Here is an 18,333-nt window from a genome sequence, read left to right as displayed (position 1 = left end):
AAAATCTGTGCTAGTACAGGCGTGCTGCCGAGAAGGCGCAACCACCAAGCACAGATACTTCTCCTTTGACGAATGTCGTGGCCAAAAAACGCTGAAAACAGTCCATATCAGGTCCACATGATGAAACAACAAACAACATGTGACAAAACAAAAGACAAAAACACCAAAAAAGAACAAAAAAGCAAGGCTCTTGAAGAGCACTTGCCGAAGGCTGCCTACTCGGGCGCCATCTTGGGAAAAAAAAATGTCAATGGCCAATATGTGGTGGTCACAAGCACAATGGCACTGATGCCATTTACAGCAAATGGGGTCCAAATGACCTGGCGGTGTTTGTTCCCACTAATGAGAGGAAAAAGAATGCTGACATGTCCTGACAATTTTCTGGAAAGCTAAGCACTTTGCAAAGAAAATGACTTGACACTATAATATTGACATCATAAAAGCATACCTCGTTTGCTTAGAGGCTCGACAGATTTCAACAGCAATACTGTATATGAATTTGTTGCCAGACCTCAGTCAAAGTAATGAATTATCCATCACACATCACAGCAAGTGGGAGGGAACGAGTCGTTGTTTGTCATCAACAGTGTGAATTTTTGTTGGGAGAAATTGTGCTTACTGATCAGTAAGATGGACGCCATCGTATTTTCAAATAGGAATCTTGGCCATTCGCAGTTAGGCCAAATACAAATGACTAAGTGGGTGAATAAAAAAAAATTGTAGAGCGGCTGTGGGAAACAGACATCCTCTTATTTTCATGTTTAAATGTATGAATGCTTCACGTTATTACTAGCTGGAAAAAAAATAGTCAATGTTTTTCCCTTATCTGTATTTTTCACAGATGTAATTAGACTGATTGAAAGTCCTCGCTCACATGAAGAGACAAATAGATTTATGTTATCTCGTGAATCGGATACTAAAATGCGGGCTACAGGGTAGTAGATTAGTTCATAATTTAAAGTACATGACTAATTACCATGACATTTAGTGACAAACTATTGGAGTTGTGAGATGGTCAAAGGAGAATGCATCAAGTTGTAGTGCTGAAGAAGTCAGAATCTGTTCGGATTGTTTAGTGCTGGTGGAGGTTTACATTTAGTGCTCGCTGTACATTTTTCACCAAAACGAGAAGAATACTTTCTGTCGATTTGTTCAATTTAATATTATCAGAGGAGAAAACATTTGAGTGGTGTCAAACCATATCTGTCTTTCCACACCCCATGCCGTTTTCTGCGGCAAAACCATTTTTCTTTGACTTCTGTTTAAAACTAGCCATAAAGATCTTATGTATACTTGGTATACATTAGACAAAGAACAGGCTTTGTTTTACAACCAACAACAACAACCAAGGTACTTGCTCAGGTCATCCCAGGATTATTTTACAAGCAGTTGCCTTATCTGTACACATTTCGTAAATGACCCGGGAAGCTGATGGGTATTCAACACTTTTTTTATGTTTCCACTCTTTCAGATTCATCACATGGAAAGGGTATAAGGTTGATAACATCTGGAAGGCAGAACAAAGCCACAGTCAGTTTCAAACAAATGTTGCTATGATGTTATTATTTGGAAATGGGATAATGAAAGGATAGTTATCAGTGACCCTGAATAGGATAAACCACACAGAAAATGGGAGGATAGACAGATGGTTGGATGGATATATAGTATTTTGAACAAAGATACCAAGAACTATGAAGAGCTCTTTTTCAAAACGTCATAAAAGTCAAAGATAAAAATAATTGCTCTTGTCGTGCCGTTCAGTGTTCAGACTGACTATTTGGTGCAGAGTATAAAATTATGACTTGTAAAACGTTCAGGGCGTCATTGCCTGCTGCTGTGGTTGGTTTTCCTGACAAGACAATACAAAAAGTATGAAGAGTATACTTCTTCCTTTCCTAATTTTGCTGCTGTGAATTGGGAATTTCTCCATTGCGAGACTAATAAAGGTTTTCTTATCTTAAGAGTATTCACTTGCCACACTTAGTGATGAGGTAAATGTGTGAATGCTTTGTTTCCACGGGGATACTGTATTACATGTGCCCTATTGATGACCAGTCCTTGCTGTATTCTGTCTGACCCAGCTGGGATAAGCTCCAGCTACGTCTGATCTAGATCCTGTTAAATGTACATAGGCAACACTGTAAAAAATAAAAATAAAAATAAACATTGATTTGAACGGAAACCTTATCACAGTTGCGTTACCAGAACAATTCTATTAAAAAAAAAAATTAACGGGCATCGTGAAGTAATTTTCTGAAAAAATACCGTAAATTATTTTACGGTATTTGAAATCACAACTGAATGACATTATAAACTCTGTTAAGTCCACAAAAAAAAAGAGTGATAACTTGACGATCTTCTCTTTATTTTTTTTCTGTGCATATCCCCTACATTGAATGTTTATTGTGCATCAAAAAGATCAGGAAGTCACTGAATATTATCCAAGAAAACACATTTGGACCTTAAGTGTTATGTCGTCTATATAAGAGTGGATGCCACAAACGCAGACAAGGATAAGATCGTTAACAAAAATGTTTACCTATAAAACGCACGATCGACAAAGTACAACGAAAGACGCTGGTAACAAATAACCAGGAAATTAAGCGAACCAAACCAAAAATGTTTGCAAACGACAAGGAACAAGATAAACGTAAATTACTTGCCGACAAGGACAAGGAAATTCAATACATGAGAATAATCATGTATAATACGGTCATCTGTTTAACCTCCGCCAGGAGACGTCCGTCTTGGTCAAATACCCTATTCATTTCCGCTAGCTTGTTCAATTGGACACCCCAACATTTCCCTGACACACGAATCAACAAAACATGCGACCACACTGGAATCTACAAGAGCCATTACGTAACATCTTTTCCCATAACCTGAAGCCTCCCCCTGCAGTAGTCAGGTTTTTGGTAGTGTCCAACCTAAGGCTTCCTAGCTTAGTATACTGCAACCTTAAATGTTCATCGGCATCCAATAAGAGAAAAGTGTCGAGGGCTAATAACACAAATAAACTTAATTAGATAAGAATAAAGGAATATTTTTCTGCATGGAAAAATATATATATATTTCTTAGATAATAAGGATAACATTTCTTTAGGCACATGCTAAATTTCCCAATAATGTTGATATTGAAATATACAACACCCACATTGCATGATTTTCCAATATCGTGCAGGCCCTACTTTAAAATTATTAGAGTTGTAATGTATGGCATCTTTGAGTATCATTCCAATATTCCGCGCCCTGGCCGAATGTCCTCTGTTTTGGAAATCAAAGTATCCGTCCATCAATGTTCTAATCCACTTACCCTCACGAGGATCGCGGGGCATGCTGGAGCCTATCCTGCTGTCTTTGGGCAGTAAGCGGGGGACACCCTGAACTGGTTGCCAGGGCACACATAGACGAAAAATCATTCACGCTCACAATCACACTTTGGGACAATTTGGAGTGTTCTATTAACCTGCCATGCATGTTTTTGGAATGTGGGAGGCAACCGGAATACCCGAAGCCTGCACCTCTGCACTGTGAGGCAGGCACGCTAACCACTTGTTCACCGTGCCGCCCTGAAATCAAAATATGATTACCATCATAGTATCACTTTGCAAGAATTTGCCAATTTTGCACAGTCCTTTGCGACAGTATTATCGCATGGATCATTGTAGCTTCAGCTCTCTACACACTTGAATGACTGTCGTTGATAAATAGTGCACAGCACTGGACACTTTAAAGTGCTCAAGGACTTTGTGTACAATTTCACATGCATTACAATTACAGCTACTGCCACCTGTCACTTTAAATAGTGTAACAATTATCTGCATCATCTGTACAACCATTACAGTATTGTCATCATTGCACAACTGATCACTCTCTCTGCTCGATGACTCGCCACATTGTTGCACAGCTGTCACAGGGTGGTACTTCTGCACAATGGTACCCTTACATTACGGAAAGACTTTCTATATTTATTTATTGTCACTGGAACAATACTGTAGCTCATACTACCGGAGACAAAAAAACAAACAAAAAACAAACCCCTCACAGGTATCAAACTCAAGCCCATGAGACAGATGTGGCACATAATTTGTCATTGACTTCTGTTCAAAGTTAATTCTCCATAATACAAATAAAAATCATCATCAAATATATTCTCATTTATATGATAAGATGGGACGATGATTAGGATTCCCACTTGGAACATATTAGGTTATGTACAAAGCATGTGACTGCCTCATTCTCTTGCTATTCGGCTAGTACCTAAACAAATACAGTGCAGCTCAGTTTCTGGCTAATAGACAACATGGCTCGCGGAATGCTTTTGGCAGAATGTCAAACAAATTCATTTTCATAACCCCTTATCCTCAAGATCATGGGTTGGGGGTGCTGGAGCCTATCCCAGCTGACTTCAGGCAGAAGGCAGACTACACCCTGAACTGGTCACCGGTCAGTTGCAGCGCACATATAGAGACAAACACCCATTTACACCCACATCCGATCCCACGCTGCCCAGCCACAGGTTAGGCAAGTGTAGAATACGTAATTGTAAAGATTTTTTTTTTGACTTGACTTCCCCTTTAAAAAAGCCTCATTGGGGAATGAATATCTTCAACTCAGAAAAGGTCAAAATGATTTCAAATAGAGGGAGTGCAAATAAAACGTTTTTGATGAAAAACTGAAAGTTTTACTTCAGTCCAAGTACCCACTTGTAGCTGTAGCTGCTGTAGCTGGTACGAAAAGACGAATACTGATGCCGACGGTCATGCCTCGTTGCATGACACCTTCTCAGGTAATCACGGCCAAGAGGAAGCGGCCATGGGGAGTGGCTTCCACAAACAAATCGGAAGTGAAGTGGTCGGTGAGCGTGAGGCAATGCAACACAAGCTTTTGAATGTCAAGTCGAGTTTCGCCATAACTATCAACATACACAAATTAATGCAGTGACATTTAAGCTAAATGCAGCATTTCCAAGGAATCCAATTTTACAGGTAATGTTTTATAATTGAGCACTGCAGACGAAGTATATGCTGTCAACGTTTTTTTCAAAAATGCACGAGTCATTCCTTTGACGGAGTAAATTTAACCTACTATTTACATGCAACGTCTCATGAAAAAAAAAAAAAAACATGCACGGACGTGTTTTAGCTTTCCCCGAGCTGCATTCCGCCCCACCCCTCGCAAACACCATCATCACTGTCAGCTACCTAAAACAGGAAACGCCAACACGCGGTGTTGTTTTATTTTCCTCCTTGTATTTTACTTCACATTTTGACCAGAGTCACGTCGAGGAAAAAAAAAGGTGTAGAGTTCAATGTTGACGACCACTGACAGGACTGACGGCGAGGCTCAGCTGTGGATGCTGTTGACGGTGTAACCGGAGAGAAGGGTACGTGCACGCCAGTCCTGCTCTTAGCCACAATAACAATTGTAATATACTCAACGATGATATGATTATGTGTATCTGATTGTATTCGTACGCTTCGACTGCGACAGAACTGCGCGAGTGCGTTTACGGAGGACAAACACGTCATCCATTTACGCGTATTTACTTCGCTCGGCATACGTCGTGTTGCGCAACAAATCCAGTTTTCATTTGCTTCCTCGTCTTCCAATTCTTTTAATATCTTTGCAACTAATTTCAGTCACTACGACCAGCAGCCTCGACTGTCTCGCTGCTTGTGAAACCAGTCATCTTTCACAAATCTTGGAATTTACTACAACTCCACCATAAAAGCACCCGAGAAGCACAGTGGATTATTATAAGTATCCAAACATTTCAATGTTATAAGATTTGCACTAATTCGGCTTACATCTAACCCTACAAAAATTCATTTCGAATATTACATTAGTTCACAGTCTTTTTATTGAAACACTAGTTTGTTTTCAAAAAAGCTGAGTTTTAAAGCATTGTACAGTGATATTGATACTACACTTTATAGTGCAAACGCTCCTCTTGTTTTGCTATTCATCTTGATGTTTTACATATTTGTATTCCCAAACCCTTTTGTATGAAGTAATGTACTGTATGTCCAACTATTAGGGGAAGCCACCACACCATTTGAATGCCACAAATGTAAAATGCTCTTTTATGGTCCCCGGTCTGTCTTGGGTCCTGGACTATTCATTATTTTCTCCTTTGCTACCTGACAACTGTCATGCAAATTTTGGTTGTGTTTTTTTTTATTTTTATTTTTTTTTCTGTTTTCAACATTTGGCTCCATGTTTTAGACAACGAAATCAATGCTATCAGCCATTGTATGCTTGCAAATGTGCATACTGTATGTTTGGGACAGAGGTTTCTGAATTGATTTAATAAATAGCAATAATTGATTATTAAATAACCTAGCGCTGGTAGTTCAAGTGACGTGCAGCACCCACCTACAGTTTAACCACATGTGGTCGTCAGAAACACAATGAATACATATTTAAATCTGTCAGTGACTCTGGGGAAGGAACATCTAACGCATCAATGATGTGGTATCACAGTGTGATCCTTTTTTTTTAAATTTACTGTATGTCAGTGAATTGTAAACTGATTTGTTTGTGATAAAACAGAGACTTTGAGATTCAAAGATTTATCACGACAGCATAACGAGGTAATTTATACGTCTTCTATTTTGTTTAAATAAATGATAATAGAAGTAAATCTACCTGTCATTTACTGTAATAAAGGAATTAGGGGTCATTGTTAATACTGTTTTTAAAGCAGTGAAGCCGCCTCAAAGTAAGAAAAAATAAATGGTGTACGTTAAATAATGCATCTGCTGGTGATGCAATCGATAAAGTGTAATTCATCCATCCATCTGATTCGCTTATCCTCACAAGGATCGGGGGGCGGGGGGGTGCTGGAGCCTATCCCGGCTGTCTTCGGCGGAGGACACCCTGAACTGGTTACCAGCCGATCGCAGGGCACACAGAGACAAACAACCATCCGAGCTCACACTTACACATAAGGACAATTTAGAGTGTTCCATTAACCTGCCATGCATGTTTTTTGGAATGTGAGAGGAAACCCGAGTACCCAGAGAAAATCCACGCAGGAGAACATGCAAACTCCACACGGGAAGGGACGGAATCGAACGAAAGTGTAATTAACAGATTAAACTAATATCCTGCTGACTTGGTGAGAAGTTCCCATCCCAAACACAAACAATTTATATTATTCAGCCATACATCCATTTTCTGTACCACTGATAATTCACATTTGAAAAAACTAAATTGATGCTGCATCACAAGCCCATGTGAAAGAATCTCTGGATTAAGTGTGATATTTCACAATCGCTCGTGAAATATGAAAATAAACAGTTGCTTTGCCCCAATATGGATATACAGGGTGGATGAAAATATGTTCAACCACAGTTTCTGGACTACAAAACACACAGATCTCCGATTGGCTGGCAACCATTTCAGGGTATGCACCGCCTATTGCCAGAAGACAGCTGGGATTGGCTCCAGCACGCCCACGACTCTCGTAAAGATAAACAGTTCGCATAATGGTACGATGAAATCGCACCTGATTAAAAGCCGTAACAGCTACATTTAGGCATAAAAACTCATTTGTATATACTTTAGTGGCTTCGGACTAATAGCTGCGGTCTCCATGTTATTAAATAGGGTATGAAACGGTAGACGCCCCCCCCCCCCCCCCCATAGAACCATTGTGAAAGCAGCTACAATTGCAGAGTGTCCCAAAACCTTTCTAAGACTCTTGCTGTCATATGGGGCAAATTCAGAGACGAGCTGAGACCCGGGTCTCACTACAGCAATGGCTGTATTTATTACACTTGCTCCCTTTACTCAAATTAAACGCAATTTAAGATGCTTATTTTGGTTCTTAATTATTTGTTCAAAAAGCCGTGCCGTGCGTTTTTGTCCCCATTGAGTCGCACTCTCTCACTCTTTGCTCTCTCTCTATTAGCCAGCTGATTTCTCCTGCAGCTACAATATAGTTGATGAGAATTCAATATGAGGGCGTGACATGTTCGGTAATTTCATTGGTCAGATGCGACAAGAATGGGGAAAATCTATCAAGGGCTTGTTGTTTGTCAGTAAAAATCCATAAATAAGCCGCAGGGGTCAAAGTTTGGGGAAAAAAGTCACGTTTTATAATCCCCAAAATGCGGTACATGCCCCAAACAGTTTTTTTTTTTAACATATTCAAAATATCTTGTTGACGAGAAAAACTGTGTTGGGCAAGTAAAAACTGTCTGCAAACATCTTTGCAACCTTCTACGAACCCTGACGAAAACCCCAAATTCGCTACATGCGTAAGCATTCACCAGCATTTGCCACTCAGTGAGATAGCAGCTTTTTCATCGTCTGTTTTTAAAAAAATGTTGTCGTATTTTGAATGAGCGACACTGGTGTCCAGATTATGGCCCGGGGGCCATTTCCGGCCCACCATCCATTTTTAACGGCCCCCCGTCATGACAAAAAAAAATGTACTAAAAATGATACTTGACATGGGCCGCAAGGTTGGTTAAAAAAGGTGAAGGTCGGCAGAGGGAGAAGGGAGGTAGTCGGAAAAATAGGTGCCATTACTACTCATGAATTTGTTTAGGTACTGTCGAACCTTTCTCTATACTGTATTCAAAGATACAAATAAACCAATTATGATTAAGAGAACAATTTTTCTTCAAAACCCTGTAGTGAATTAAGATAATTTAATTTTAGAGGAAAAAATTGTTTCTTCCACTTTGTGCTCAAGTAACTGTTTGACAAACGGTCCCGTTACGACATTTGGTTCTTTTTTTGGCTCTGAATGCGGAGATGGTATTCGGCTGCTGTTAAGTGCAGAGCTGTATCTACTCTGTGAGATAGACGGCTGTTGGCCACCCCAAAAAACCCGGAAAAATACTCAAGTATTCGCCTTAACACCTTTAAAAGAGAGCTGCTGAAATTAACCAGACAGTACAAACAATACATCATTGCTTTGTTAACTGACGTTAGCGTGTTTCAAACAGTGGAAGAATTTTAAAGTGACCCTTTCATCCTTCCATATTTCTGTAGGCGGCCCTCAAACAAAAAAGTTTGGATACCCCTGTTTTGATGCCTAGTCACTCACCATGTACTAATCGGCCACAACACAGAGGAGGCCGCTCTTCCCCCAACACGGGCCACATCTGTGCCCCGGGCCTTGAGTTTGACACCAGTGTATTAACTGAGCAATATGCCCATCATTGTGGTTTGACATTGTTGAGCATATTCTTGATGTAAATGAATACCCAACTGACATGATCAATCAACATTGAACAGTTTATATAGAAAGTAGAAACCTAAAAAAAAAATAATAATAAACAAATCAACGATATGCTATGTTTGAAGGTTGCAGTGTGGAGTTTGTGAAATCTTGCTAAAATATAAACTAATCAAAACCAAAACTATATCAGCTGGCATCTCCTATACCACACTCCCTGCTTCATCGATGTTGAATGAAACATACAAATACAAAGAGGCCTGCCTGGCACTCTGCATTAGGAGGAGATCACATTAAAAAGCATCATATTTTCCTGCTGGTGAATCAGTCAGTTGTGATTTCTCCTGCACTTGGATTGATATAAATGGACTGTTGTCTTGGCGAGGGATCAGAAAATAACCTTCTCTTTCTTGTCCATCTTTTAAATCAAATTAAGCACCATTAATGTAGAATTCAATGTAGAAGCACTGGTCAACAGCATTTTGCAATGACATGGAACAGAAGCTGTGCACTGTCCGCTGGCTGAAAAGGTTGAAGTATGTTTACCTTTAGAAGTAGGGATGGACCAAAATGAAATTTCTTGCCCGGAAACAGAAAATGAGCGAAGCAATGTTGATAACTGAAACACCGCGAGACATTATAATACTGTATCTTAAAACCCAAATAAATCCTAGACTGTATCATTTTCTGAATTTTGCCAAATTAGTCTAAAGCCATGTACAAAATGGTTATTTCCGATTTTTTTTCCGTCCCATGTGTCATGTATCAGATTTTTTTTCATGTCAATATGAACAGTACACTTCTGATTTATTTATTTTTACCTTTTTGCCCCAAATCGGCCCTAAGCCTTTAAATTTTTTTTTGTACATGTATATACTGTAAATCGGATATGTATCGGTGCCAAAAACAATGGTAGACAAAGGAGCAGAAAACAGAACAGGAGTGTCGAGCAGAAGCGTGGCTTTTTGTACAACATTGTGTGCATGACGTAATCCTCACCTCTTAGCTGATGAGGGATTTTGTGTTTTCACACCATCAAATTCCAGGTTGCATGAAACATGATGACCACACATTTTCAACATTCTTTGATATCCTAATCTTGTCTTCCATTGATGGCCTTTCGACGGACACATTTTGCATAATTGGATTGGATTACGAGCATACAAGAGAGAGTGCCAGAAGTTGTAGCTTAACCTTCGCATACCGTAGTTTAAGGCCAAGGCTCTGTTTGCCTGTGACTACTTAGCTGGGAAAGCCGCAGGAATGCATTCCTTGGCATCCCTCTGAATTTCTTCGCATTTTCCGTAGCACACAATATCATGTGTTGGCATTACTCTTTCTTTAAAAACACATTCATACCAGTTAATAACCAGTTTTATACAAGTTCCCAACATTCTGAGTGCATGCGAATGCAGTGAACAAATTCGCAAGTGAAAGCGATACTGTCTCTTGAAATGAGTCAACTTCCGTTCTCTCTTCCTTCTCCGTTTGTGCCTCTTTTTGGTCAACAGGTTGAGTCTCATTACCTGAAGTACAAACAGCTCCAGAGCTACAATCTGGTTGTTGTTGGGTCCTTAACATCGACAAAACAAAAAAATAAATTGGATACAAGACTGAGTTTGTGAAAAGGAAATTCACTGCCTACCTTAGTATATATACAGAAATACTGTTCTTAATAAAACAGGTTCCATGTAAACATTGTAGTAAGTATAACTTGTATTAATAAAGCGAGAAGGACAGCAGGTAGTGGCCCTGATGTTTCAGAGCAACAGTGGGAGCCCTCAGGCGTTTGCAGGAGCTCTACTTCTCACCAGACATTTACAGCCGACCTGTCACCATGCCGACAACATCTACTTGTTGGCCTCTTTTCTTGTTTGAGTTTATAGTCCTCGTCACTTATTCACCAAACTGACATTGTCATCCTGGAAAGGAGCAATGACATCATAATGAGTCAATTTCCGGATGATCTGGACGCTATGCAGCCTCAAGATCCTCTCTATCATTGAAAATTGTTGTCGCTTTGTAAGGCAAAACTGCAGGAGACGCATAGTGGTTATCATGAATCTGAGGGGTCAGGGTTATTTTTTTTTTTTAATAATGGCTAATTTTGGGCTGCTGATGGACTGGGACCTGACTTTCAGCAATCATATCAAAATATTAAATCTTTCACTAAAACAGCCTTTTACCATCTGAAAAGCATATCCAGACTGAAGGGAGAAGTTTGTCCATGCTTTTATATCCAGTAGATTCGATCCCTCAAAAGAGCCTCAAACAGCTACAGCTAATTCTCAAGACTGCAACCTGGGTTCTGATCAAAAGAAGGAGATCAGAACATGGCTCCTAATCAGATGGAAAATAGATTTGAACATTTTACGACTGGTCTATAAATCACTGAATGGTTTGGGTCCTGAATAAATCATATAAATGCTGATTGAATATACGCCCAGTCGCGCTCTAATATCTGCAGACTTGAGTCAATTGGTGGAGCCCGGAGTTGAAAGCAAACATGGTGAAACTGCATTTAGTTGTGACGCTGCATACGAATGGAATAAACTGCCACCAGAAGTGAAGTCAACCTCGAGTGTAAATGCTTTTATATCCAGGTTAAAAACGTTGCTTTATCTCCATGCCTTTGATTAAAGGTCTTCCAATCATTTTTAAAATAATTTATTTTCTTTTAGCAGTTTTAGAAAACTTATTTAATGGACTTCAATGGACATTTTCTTGTACATTCTTATTTTTGTGAACTACTTTTGTTTGCTCTGCTGTGCTTTTGAATGTCGTCAACTGTTCCGTTTGTCAATGCTTAGAACAATACCGGCATATTCTCTTTGCTCTGTGGGAACAATGAGTATGACTGCAGCTTAGTAGTGTACTTAAAAGTGAAAGTCGAACTGCGATATAGCATTCCACTGTAAAAGATTAAACCGGCCCATTATTTTTTTTCTCCTGCTGCATGTTTTATTAACACCTCCCCTATGGCTTTTAAAATCACAGGACACCGAGTGGGAGAGGAAATGCCAACGGATTGCGTTTGTGAGCGTGATTTAAGAAGTGATCATTTAAGAAGTAATGCTTCTGAATTGTAATTGTAGGCTTTTATCACCCCCCCCCCCCCCCCCCCCGCTGCTCAACAACCTTTTCTCCCTTTTTCCACTGTATTATGCAACTGTCCTTTCTTGCAAGTCTTCGCAGGATCACAACTCTGATTGTGTAACATTCGAGAGTGAAACTGGCTGTGAGGCCTCACATTTGGTCTCTTTCCGTGCCTGACTCAGGGATTTTGGTTTGCATTAAGTCTGAGTACGGCACTTAACTGAATCCCCAGCCTTTGGCAATTCTAATGGTTCCCCCTTGCATGACTAGCATTAAATTTCACCTGATATTATGTGTCGGGGTGGAACGGTGACCCTGTGGTTAGCGCGTCGACCTCACAGTGCAGAGGTGCAGGGTTCGATTCCGGCTCCGGCCTCCCTGTGTGGAGTTTGCATATTCTCCCCGGGCTTGTGTGGGTTTTTCTCCGGGTCCTCCGGTTTCCTCCCACATTCCAAAAAATGCATGGCAGGCTGATTGAACACTCAAATTGTCCTGAGGTGTGACTGTGAGCGCAAATGGTTGTTTGTCTACATCTGCCCAACGATTGGCTGGCAATCGGTTCAGGGTGTAACCCGCCTACTCCCCGAAGGCTGCTAGGGGAAGCTCCAGCACCCCCCGCGACCCTTGTGAGGATAAAGCGGAACAGAAAATGGATGGATGGATTTTGGGGGTGGATTGCTCGTCTTTCTGTTCTAAAACCAGCACATTCGGAACACAAAATAGAAATTGTATTTTTTTTTTTTTAAAAATCACAACAATATATAGGACTTACAGTGGATCTCTCACTCTCTATTTCTCTCTCTCTTTCTCTCTCTCATATATACTGTATATATAATATACTTTTTTTTTTTTTTAAACAATCTTTCAAAAATCTCCAAGGCAAAATTTCAGCAAAGTGAGTGATCACCTGACTGGTGAACATTTTTTCTGGGTAATTCAGATTTACGTAAAACTATCGGAACGCCTAGGGGCGAATAACGAGGGAGCTGCATCGATACATATCTATTTATCTATTTACACACATAGACACATACGGTAGAGGTCCCTCTAAGCCAAGGGATGGCAGGAAGATGCTCGGTAATAGCCAATGGCAGAGCAGCTATAAGTATGTTGTGTTCAGGAAACTCGAAGCTGCGAGTAGCAGCCCATACTGTAATTTTACCTTTCATATCTTGAAATTACTTTCGTAACAAGAGGCAATAATTTCCTGTTGAAGCGTTTCATACCTTGAAAATTTCATATGAAGAGACGTTCGTAAGTAGACGTACCACTGTGTGTGTGTGTGTGTGTGTGTGTGTGTGTGTGTGTGTGTGCATGCGCACACACAATTTTTCTGTGAAACCATTATTTTGAAGAAGGCAAATGTCAACTCAATAGACTCGCCTAACACAATGGAAAAGCTCAAATAAGAATGCACTTCACGTGAGTGCAAATTTCTATGTTCCTTGACCACTTACTATTGATAGAATGCATCTTGTCTCATAATTTATATTTGAAGGCACTAGTCTCTTCAGGAATATTTGAGCTCCTATTTTGACTGAACACAATCCAGTCATATAATGGCACAGCAGAGTGTAACTGCTATGAAAACAGGCAGAAAACTTCATTTGAATCAAAGCCGTCTGATAGCCTACCAGAGAAAATGTCACTCATTTGTGTTCTGTGTTTTTCAGCACACTACACGCATACAAAGTGATATCACATCCATTCCTAGGATGCAATCACCAAGGAAATTGTTTTTCCATGACATGATTGTCCTCAGTGGTGCATTTTAGTCATGCTTTAGTAATCGCTCTTCTTGCTTTGCCAAAAACTAGTCTCACAGACACACTTTTTCCAACCCCCTGGTTTTTACCGGTTTTTCATGATTCTTTTTTTTTCTCCTTACAGCCTCTGTCAGCAGCATGGGGCAGCGCCTTGGAAAGAGAGAATCACCAACAGACAACAAGGTACAAATCCTTCAAGGTGCCGTCATGCATGCGTGAACGTTAGCTTTTATGAGTTGGAGTTTGGACTGATTGTGGCCAAGTAGTCATGCTCCTTCATTCCCACTAATTTACTAACAGTAGTCATCTTCTCGGAAAACCTTCAAATAACACAGCAAATTGTTCAACGAAAGTATAATTTTTGCCATTCATTTCTATATTTGCACTTGACTAATCTGTAATAATGGACACTTTTTTTTTTACCCGACCAATTTATTAGAAACGGAACACAGAGCTTCACTGAATGCTTTAATGCATACTCTTCGACAATTTCATTGACGTTTGCAATTTGAAACAGATCAATGTAATCTGTTCTGAGGACTTCGCAATTGCCACTATATTGAAAATAGTGTGAGCCAGTACTACCCAGGAATTAAAACTCTAAGGAAATCTCCAAGTACCGGTAGATTTTGGTGTGTGGAAGTCATCCATTGATCCAGGTCGTGACGTCAAATCACTGATAGCCCTGGCTTGGAAAGTCTCTTGCAGATCAGCCCAAAGGGCTTTGGTGCATTCAGGGCTTGGCCATTCAAATCCACCCAAACCCAACTCAGCTATGTCTGAAGGTTGGGTTAAGTGGATGTGGGTAAGCGGTTACAGTTTGTGATGGCTTGTTTTCTTCCTGTCAAAGCCTTGTTGTGTCAGTGGGTGGGCAGCAAGAACTGTTTGAATGCAAAATAATTCTACTTGAAGGGCTCTGTGTGGATTGATTAGTAGCTGCTTAGAACAGGTTTGCTTACATAAGAGGTCATGTTTTGCAGCAAATTGAAGCCTATACTCCTCAGCAAGATGATTACATTCATTGTTGCATTGAACACCTCAACAGTAGGCATTTTGATTTACCACTGAAGGTGCTCGAGTGTGCCTCTGGCGTTTGACAAAAAAAAAGTAGTATACGGCAGAGGTCTCCAACCGCCGGTCCGCGGACCGGCACCATTTGGTACCGGGTCGCACAGAAAGAACTTACATTAATTCCGTTTCGGAATACGAAAGATGTTTTATTTTGAAAAATTACCCGATTCTCCGTTATATCCGTCTGTGTCACTCTTGACGCACGTCAAGCCACGCGACCGATTACTTCAAAACAAGACGCAAGAGCTCGCAAAATGAGTAAAAAAAAACTGCTAGAGATCGCAAATGATGGCAGCCTTAAAAGTACGTTTGAGACTCTGCCGGTGTTCAGGATTAAAGTTATGGCTGAATACTCTGAGATCGCCACAATAGCACTGTTGCTATTTCCGACACCCTACCTGTGTGAAGCGGGGTTTTTCTGCAGCACCGGCGACTAAAACAAAATTACGAAGTAGACTGGACATAAACCACACACTTCAGGTGTCATTTTCTCCTATTACACCGAGATGGGACCGCCTGGTTGCAGAAAATCAAGCTCGGGGTTCGCACTGATTTACCATTGTGGTGAGTGATCATTTTCATGCACTTTGAATTTGCGTTGTATCGTATTTTGATAAAACATTGCCATAGCGATCAGATTAGACGCTCCTGGTGTTTATTATTATCTTTCGAAAACACCACGGTTTGCATGCAGCTCATACCATATATATATTTTTTCATTTATCCGCCACACCTTAAATGCCGGTCCCTGAAAATATTGTCTGACATAAACCGGTCCATGGGGCAAAAAAGGTTGGACACCCCTGGTATACGGTATATCAAAATGGCACACATATTGTATTTTTGTATTCTGTTTAGTTGGATGCAGACATGACAGGCGAGACACTCTTACTCTCATGTGTCGGGGGTCAGGTTGAATCAGGACCACTAGAACACATGCAATTTCATGACATTATATAATTTACCAGAGCCTTGCTCAAGTCGTTATTGTCACAGCCTTTCAAAATCAGAGAAGCTATAATGAGTGTGGGCCATTACAGGTGAGGTATCCATAAGCTTTGCAAAGGTTACGGGCTTGTTGTGAGTGGGGGGAAGAAAAAATGAAAAAGAGCATTTTCCTTGTTGATCGTGTCGTCCTGCTTTTATTTGGCTGCCTGGCTGACGCTTACTGGACAATGGGATTGTGTCAGTGCAGTGGGAAAAGGGGAGCCCAAACAAGATGGAAGACTTGTCTCAGCTCATCTTTTCATTTGCCTGAAAATACCTCAGAGGACCAGCTCCGGCCTCCCTGTGTGGAGTTTGCATGTTCTCCCCGGGCCTGCGTGGGTTTTCTCCGGGTGCTCCGGTTTCCTCCCACATTCCAAAAACATGCATGGCAGGTTGATTGGACGCTCTAAATTGTCCCTAGGTGTGAGTGTGGGCGTGGATGGTTGTTCGTCTCTGTGTGCCCTGCGATTGGCTGGCAACTGATTCAGGGTGTTCCCCGCCTACTGCCCGAAGATGGCTGGGATAGGCTCCAGCGCCCCCCGCGACCCTAGTGAGGATCAAGCGGTTCGGAAAATGGATGGATGGATGGATACCTCAGAGGATGACTGTTGGGCACATCTGCCTCATAGCTCAGAGATTGTGGGTTCAAATCGAGCCTTCCTGTCAGCAGTTTGTATGTTCTTTCCACGCCTGTGTGGGTTTTCTCCGGGTACTGCATTTTCCTCCCGCATTCTAAAAAAAATGCATGGTAGGTTAATTGAATACTCTAAATTGTTCGTCAGAGTGAATGGTTATTTGTCTATTTGTTGCTGCTGAGGTTGCCTGGCGACCATTTCAGGTTGGTGGGGTTGCCTCTTGCCCAAAGTCATCTGGAATGGACTCCAGCCTACCCTACCCGCGAGCCTTATTCGGGTCAGCGGTACATAGAAGGGATGGACAGATGAAAATACTTTGGTTAAAAGCAGATTGTGCCAGGTGCAAACCTTCTGGGCGAGGCTTTATGGCAGCTGGAGAAAGCTACAGCCACAATTAAAGAAAAAAAATTGTATTGGTGTAATTTTGTTAAGTAAGTACCTCTCTTGGAGCCTTGAACGCTCTCTAAAAGTGCAATATTTGCTGTCCAGCTTGTAATGGATGTCATTATATTGTGCAAGTGGCCATAAAGTTGCAGTTGGTCAGTTTCTCATTTGTTTCCTTTTGGATTCACTATAGTAACATCAAAGTCAAATAGATGTCTTGAGAGAGAGAGAGATCTTTTCCTATTGGGGAGTGTGGAATATTACGCCTCTTATTACACCTGAAAACTAACTTTCTCCCATTGTTAGTTTTGTAGCTCTCTGGAAAATTTGGTATCACGGAAATATACCAAAAGAACAACTGCTCCCGTACGGTATTTCTTCAGAGGAAGCATAGTCAACATTGCGTTGCTCACTTGCCTTCTTGTGACACATCACTATAAGGTAGTTCCTGCTGAGTAGCTGTAAAAAGGATTTCATTTTCTGCTGTCTCAGCATAAGCGTGTACTGGAGGATGTGATGCGAGGCCATGGGGGCCACTGTGTATTCAGACTTACTGTGCCTCTTGTAACACCAAGACGATTAAATATACCGCGGCAAAGCAGTATATTTTACGAGAAGTCACCGTTTTCTCAAGAGGTCGAGAATACAAGGCCAGGGTGTCAGATTGCCTGCCACACTTTTTCAGAAGTATTACATTGGCATGAGGTGAAAATGCTGAAAATGCCGATAAATAGAATGAAGGATGCGAAAAGGCAAATGAATACCTATTTGTAATGTCCTTGTTTACGATGATACTAATGCAGCGTGTTATACCGGAGACAAATTCCTTGTGTGTTCTACATACTTGGCCAATAAAGATGACTCTGATTCTGATTCTGATACCCGACATCTTGGGATTCACAAAAAAGGTAAACATACTTCCCTAATTGCAAATGGAAATGTACAAGTTAATTGTAAAATCAAATCCAAATGTCAAACCAAAGTAGGAAACCAATTATTGAAACAAAACGAAAAACCATGCAAGAAAAGGACAAATGAACTCTCCAGATGAGGGAGCCTGAGGCTCAGCTTGACACTGCTTTTGTTCTCAATGTGAGTAGCGTGACCAACCCACTTGGCTTGTTTCAGGCTGTCTGAGTGGTTTGTGTTGTGACACCGACATCTTAAAAATAACTGTACAGTGGGCACCCTAGCTTTG

At 40.8% G+C, this 18,333-nt stretch overlaps 1 protein-coding gene across 2 annotated transcripts in view; it reads left to right on the top strand.

Annotated features, from left to right (window-relative positions):
* Positions 1–4,971: 4,971 nt before the first annotated feature.
* The window catches only part of LOC147203366 (myelin basic protein-like), a 40,589-nt gene continuing 27,227 nt past the window's right edge, over positions 4,972–18,333 (top strand). Inside the window, exons 1-3 of one of the 2 annotated variants that reach the window (XM_086112784.1) lie at positions 4,972–4,988; positions 5,277–5,386; positions 14,183–14,241. In XM_086112784.1, coding sequence (XP_085968910.1) covers positions 14,197–14,241 — 45 coding nt within the window. In that variant the 5' untranslated portion in view covers positions 4,972–4,988; positions 5,277–5,386; positions 14,183–14,196. Of the gene's footprint in view, positions 4,989–5,172; positions 5,387–14,182; positions 14,242–18,333 lie in introns of those variants that run through there. The other variant, XM_086112783.1, reaches the window with a different exon arrangement.

The sequence above is a fragment of the Hippocampus guttulatus genome, chromosome 6, assembly GCF_054856545.1.
Source record: "Hippocampus guttulatus isolate MCC_2025c chromosome 6, RoL_Hgut_1.0, whole genome shotgun sequence".
Taxonomy (NCBI): domain Eukaryota; kingdom Metazoa; phylum Chordata; class Actinopteri; order Syngnathiformes; family Syngnathidae; genus Hippocampus; species Hippocampus guttulatus.
The sequence above is the reverse complement of the archived record's forward strand: the minus strand, read 5'-3'. Positions and strand labels throughout refer to the sequence as shown.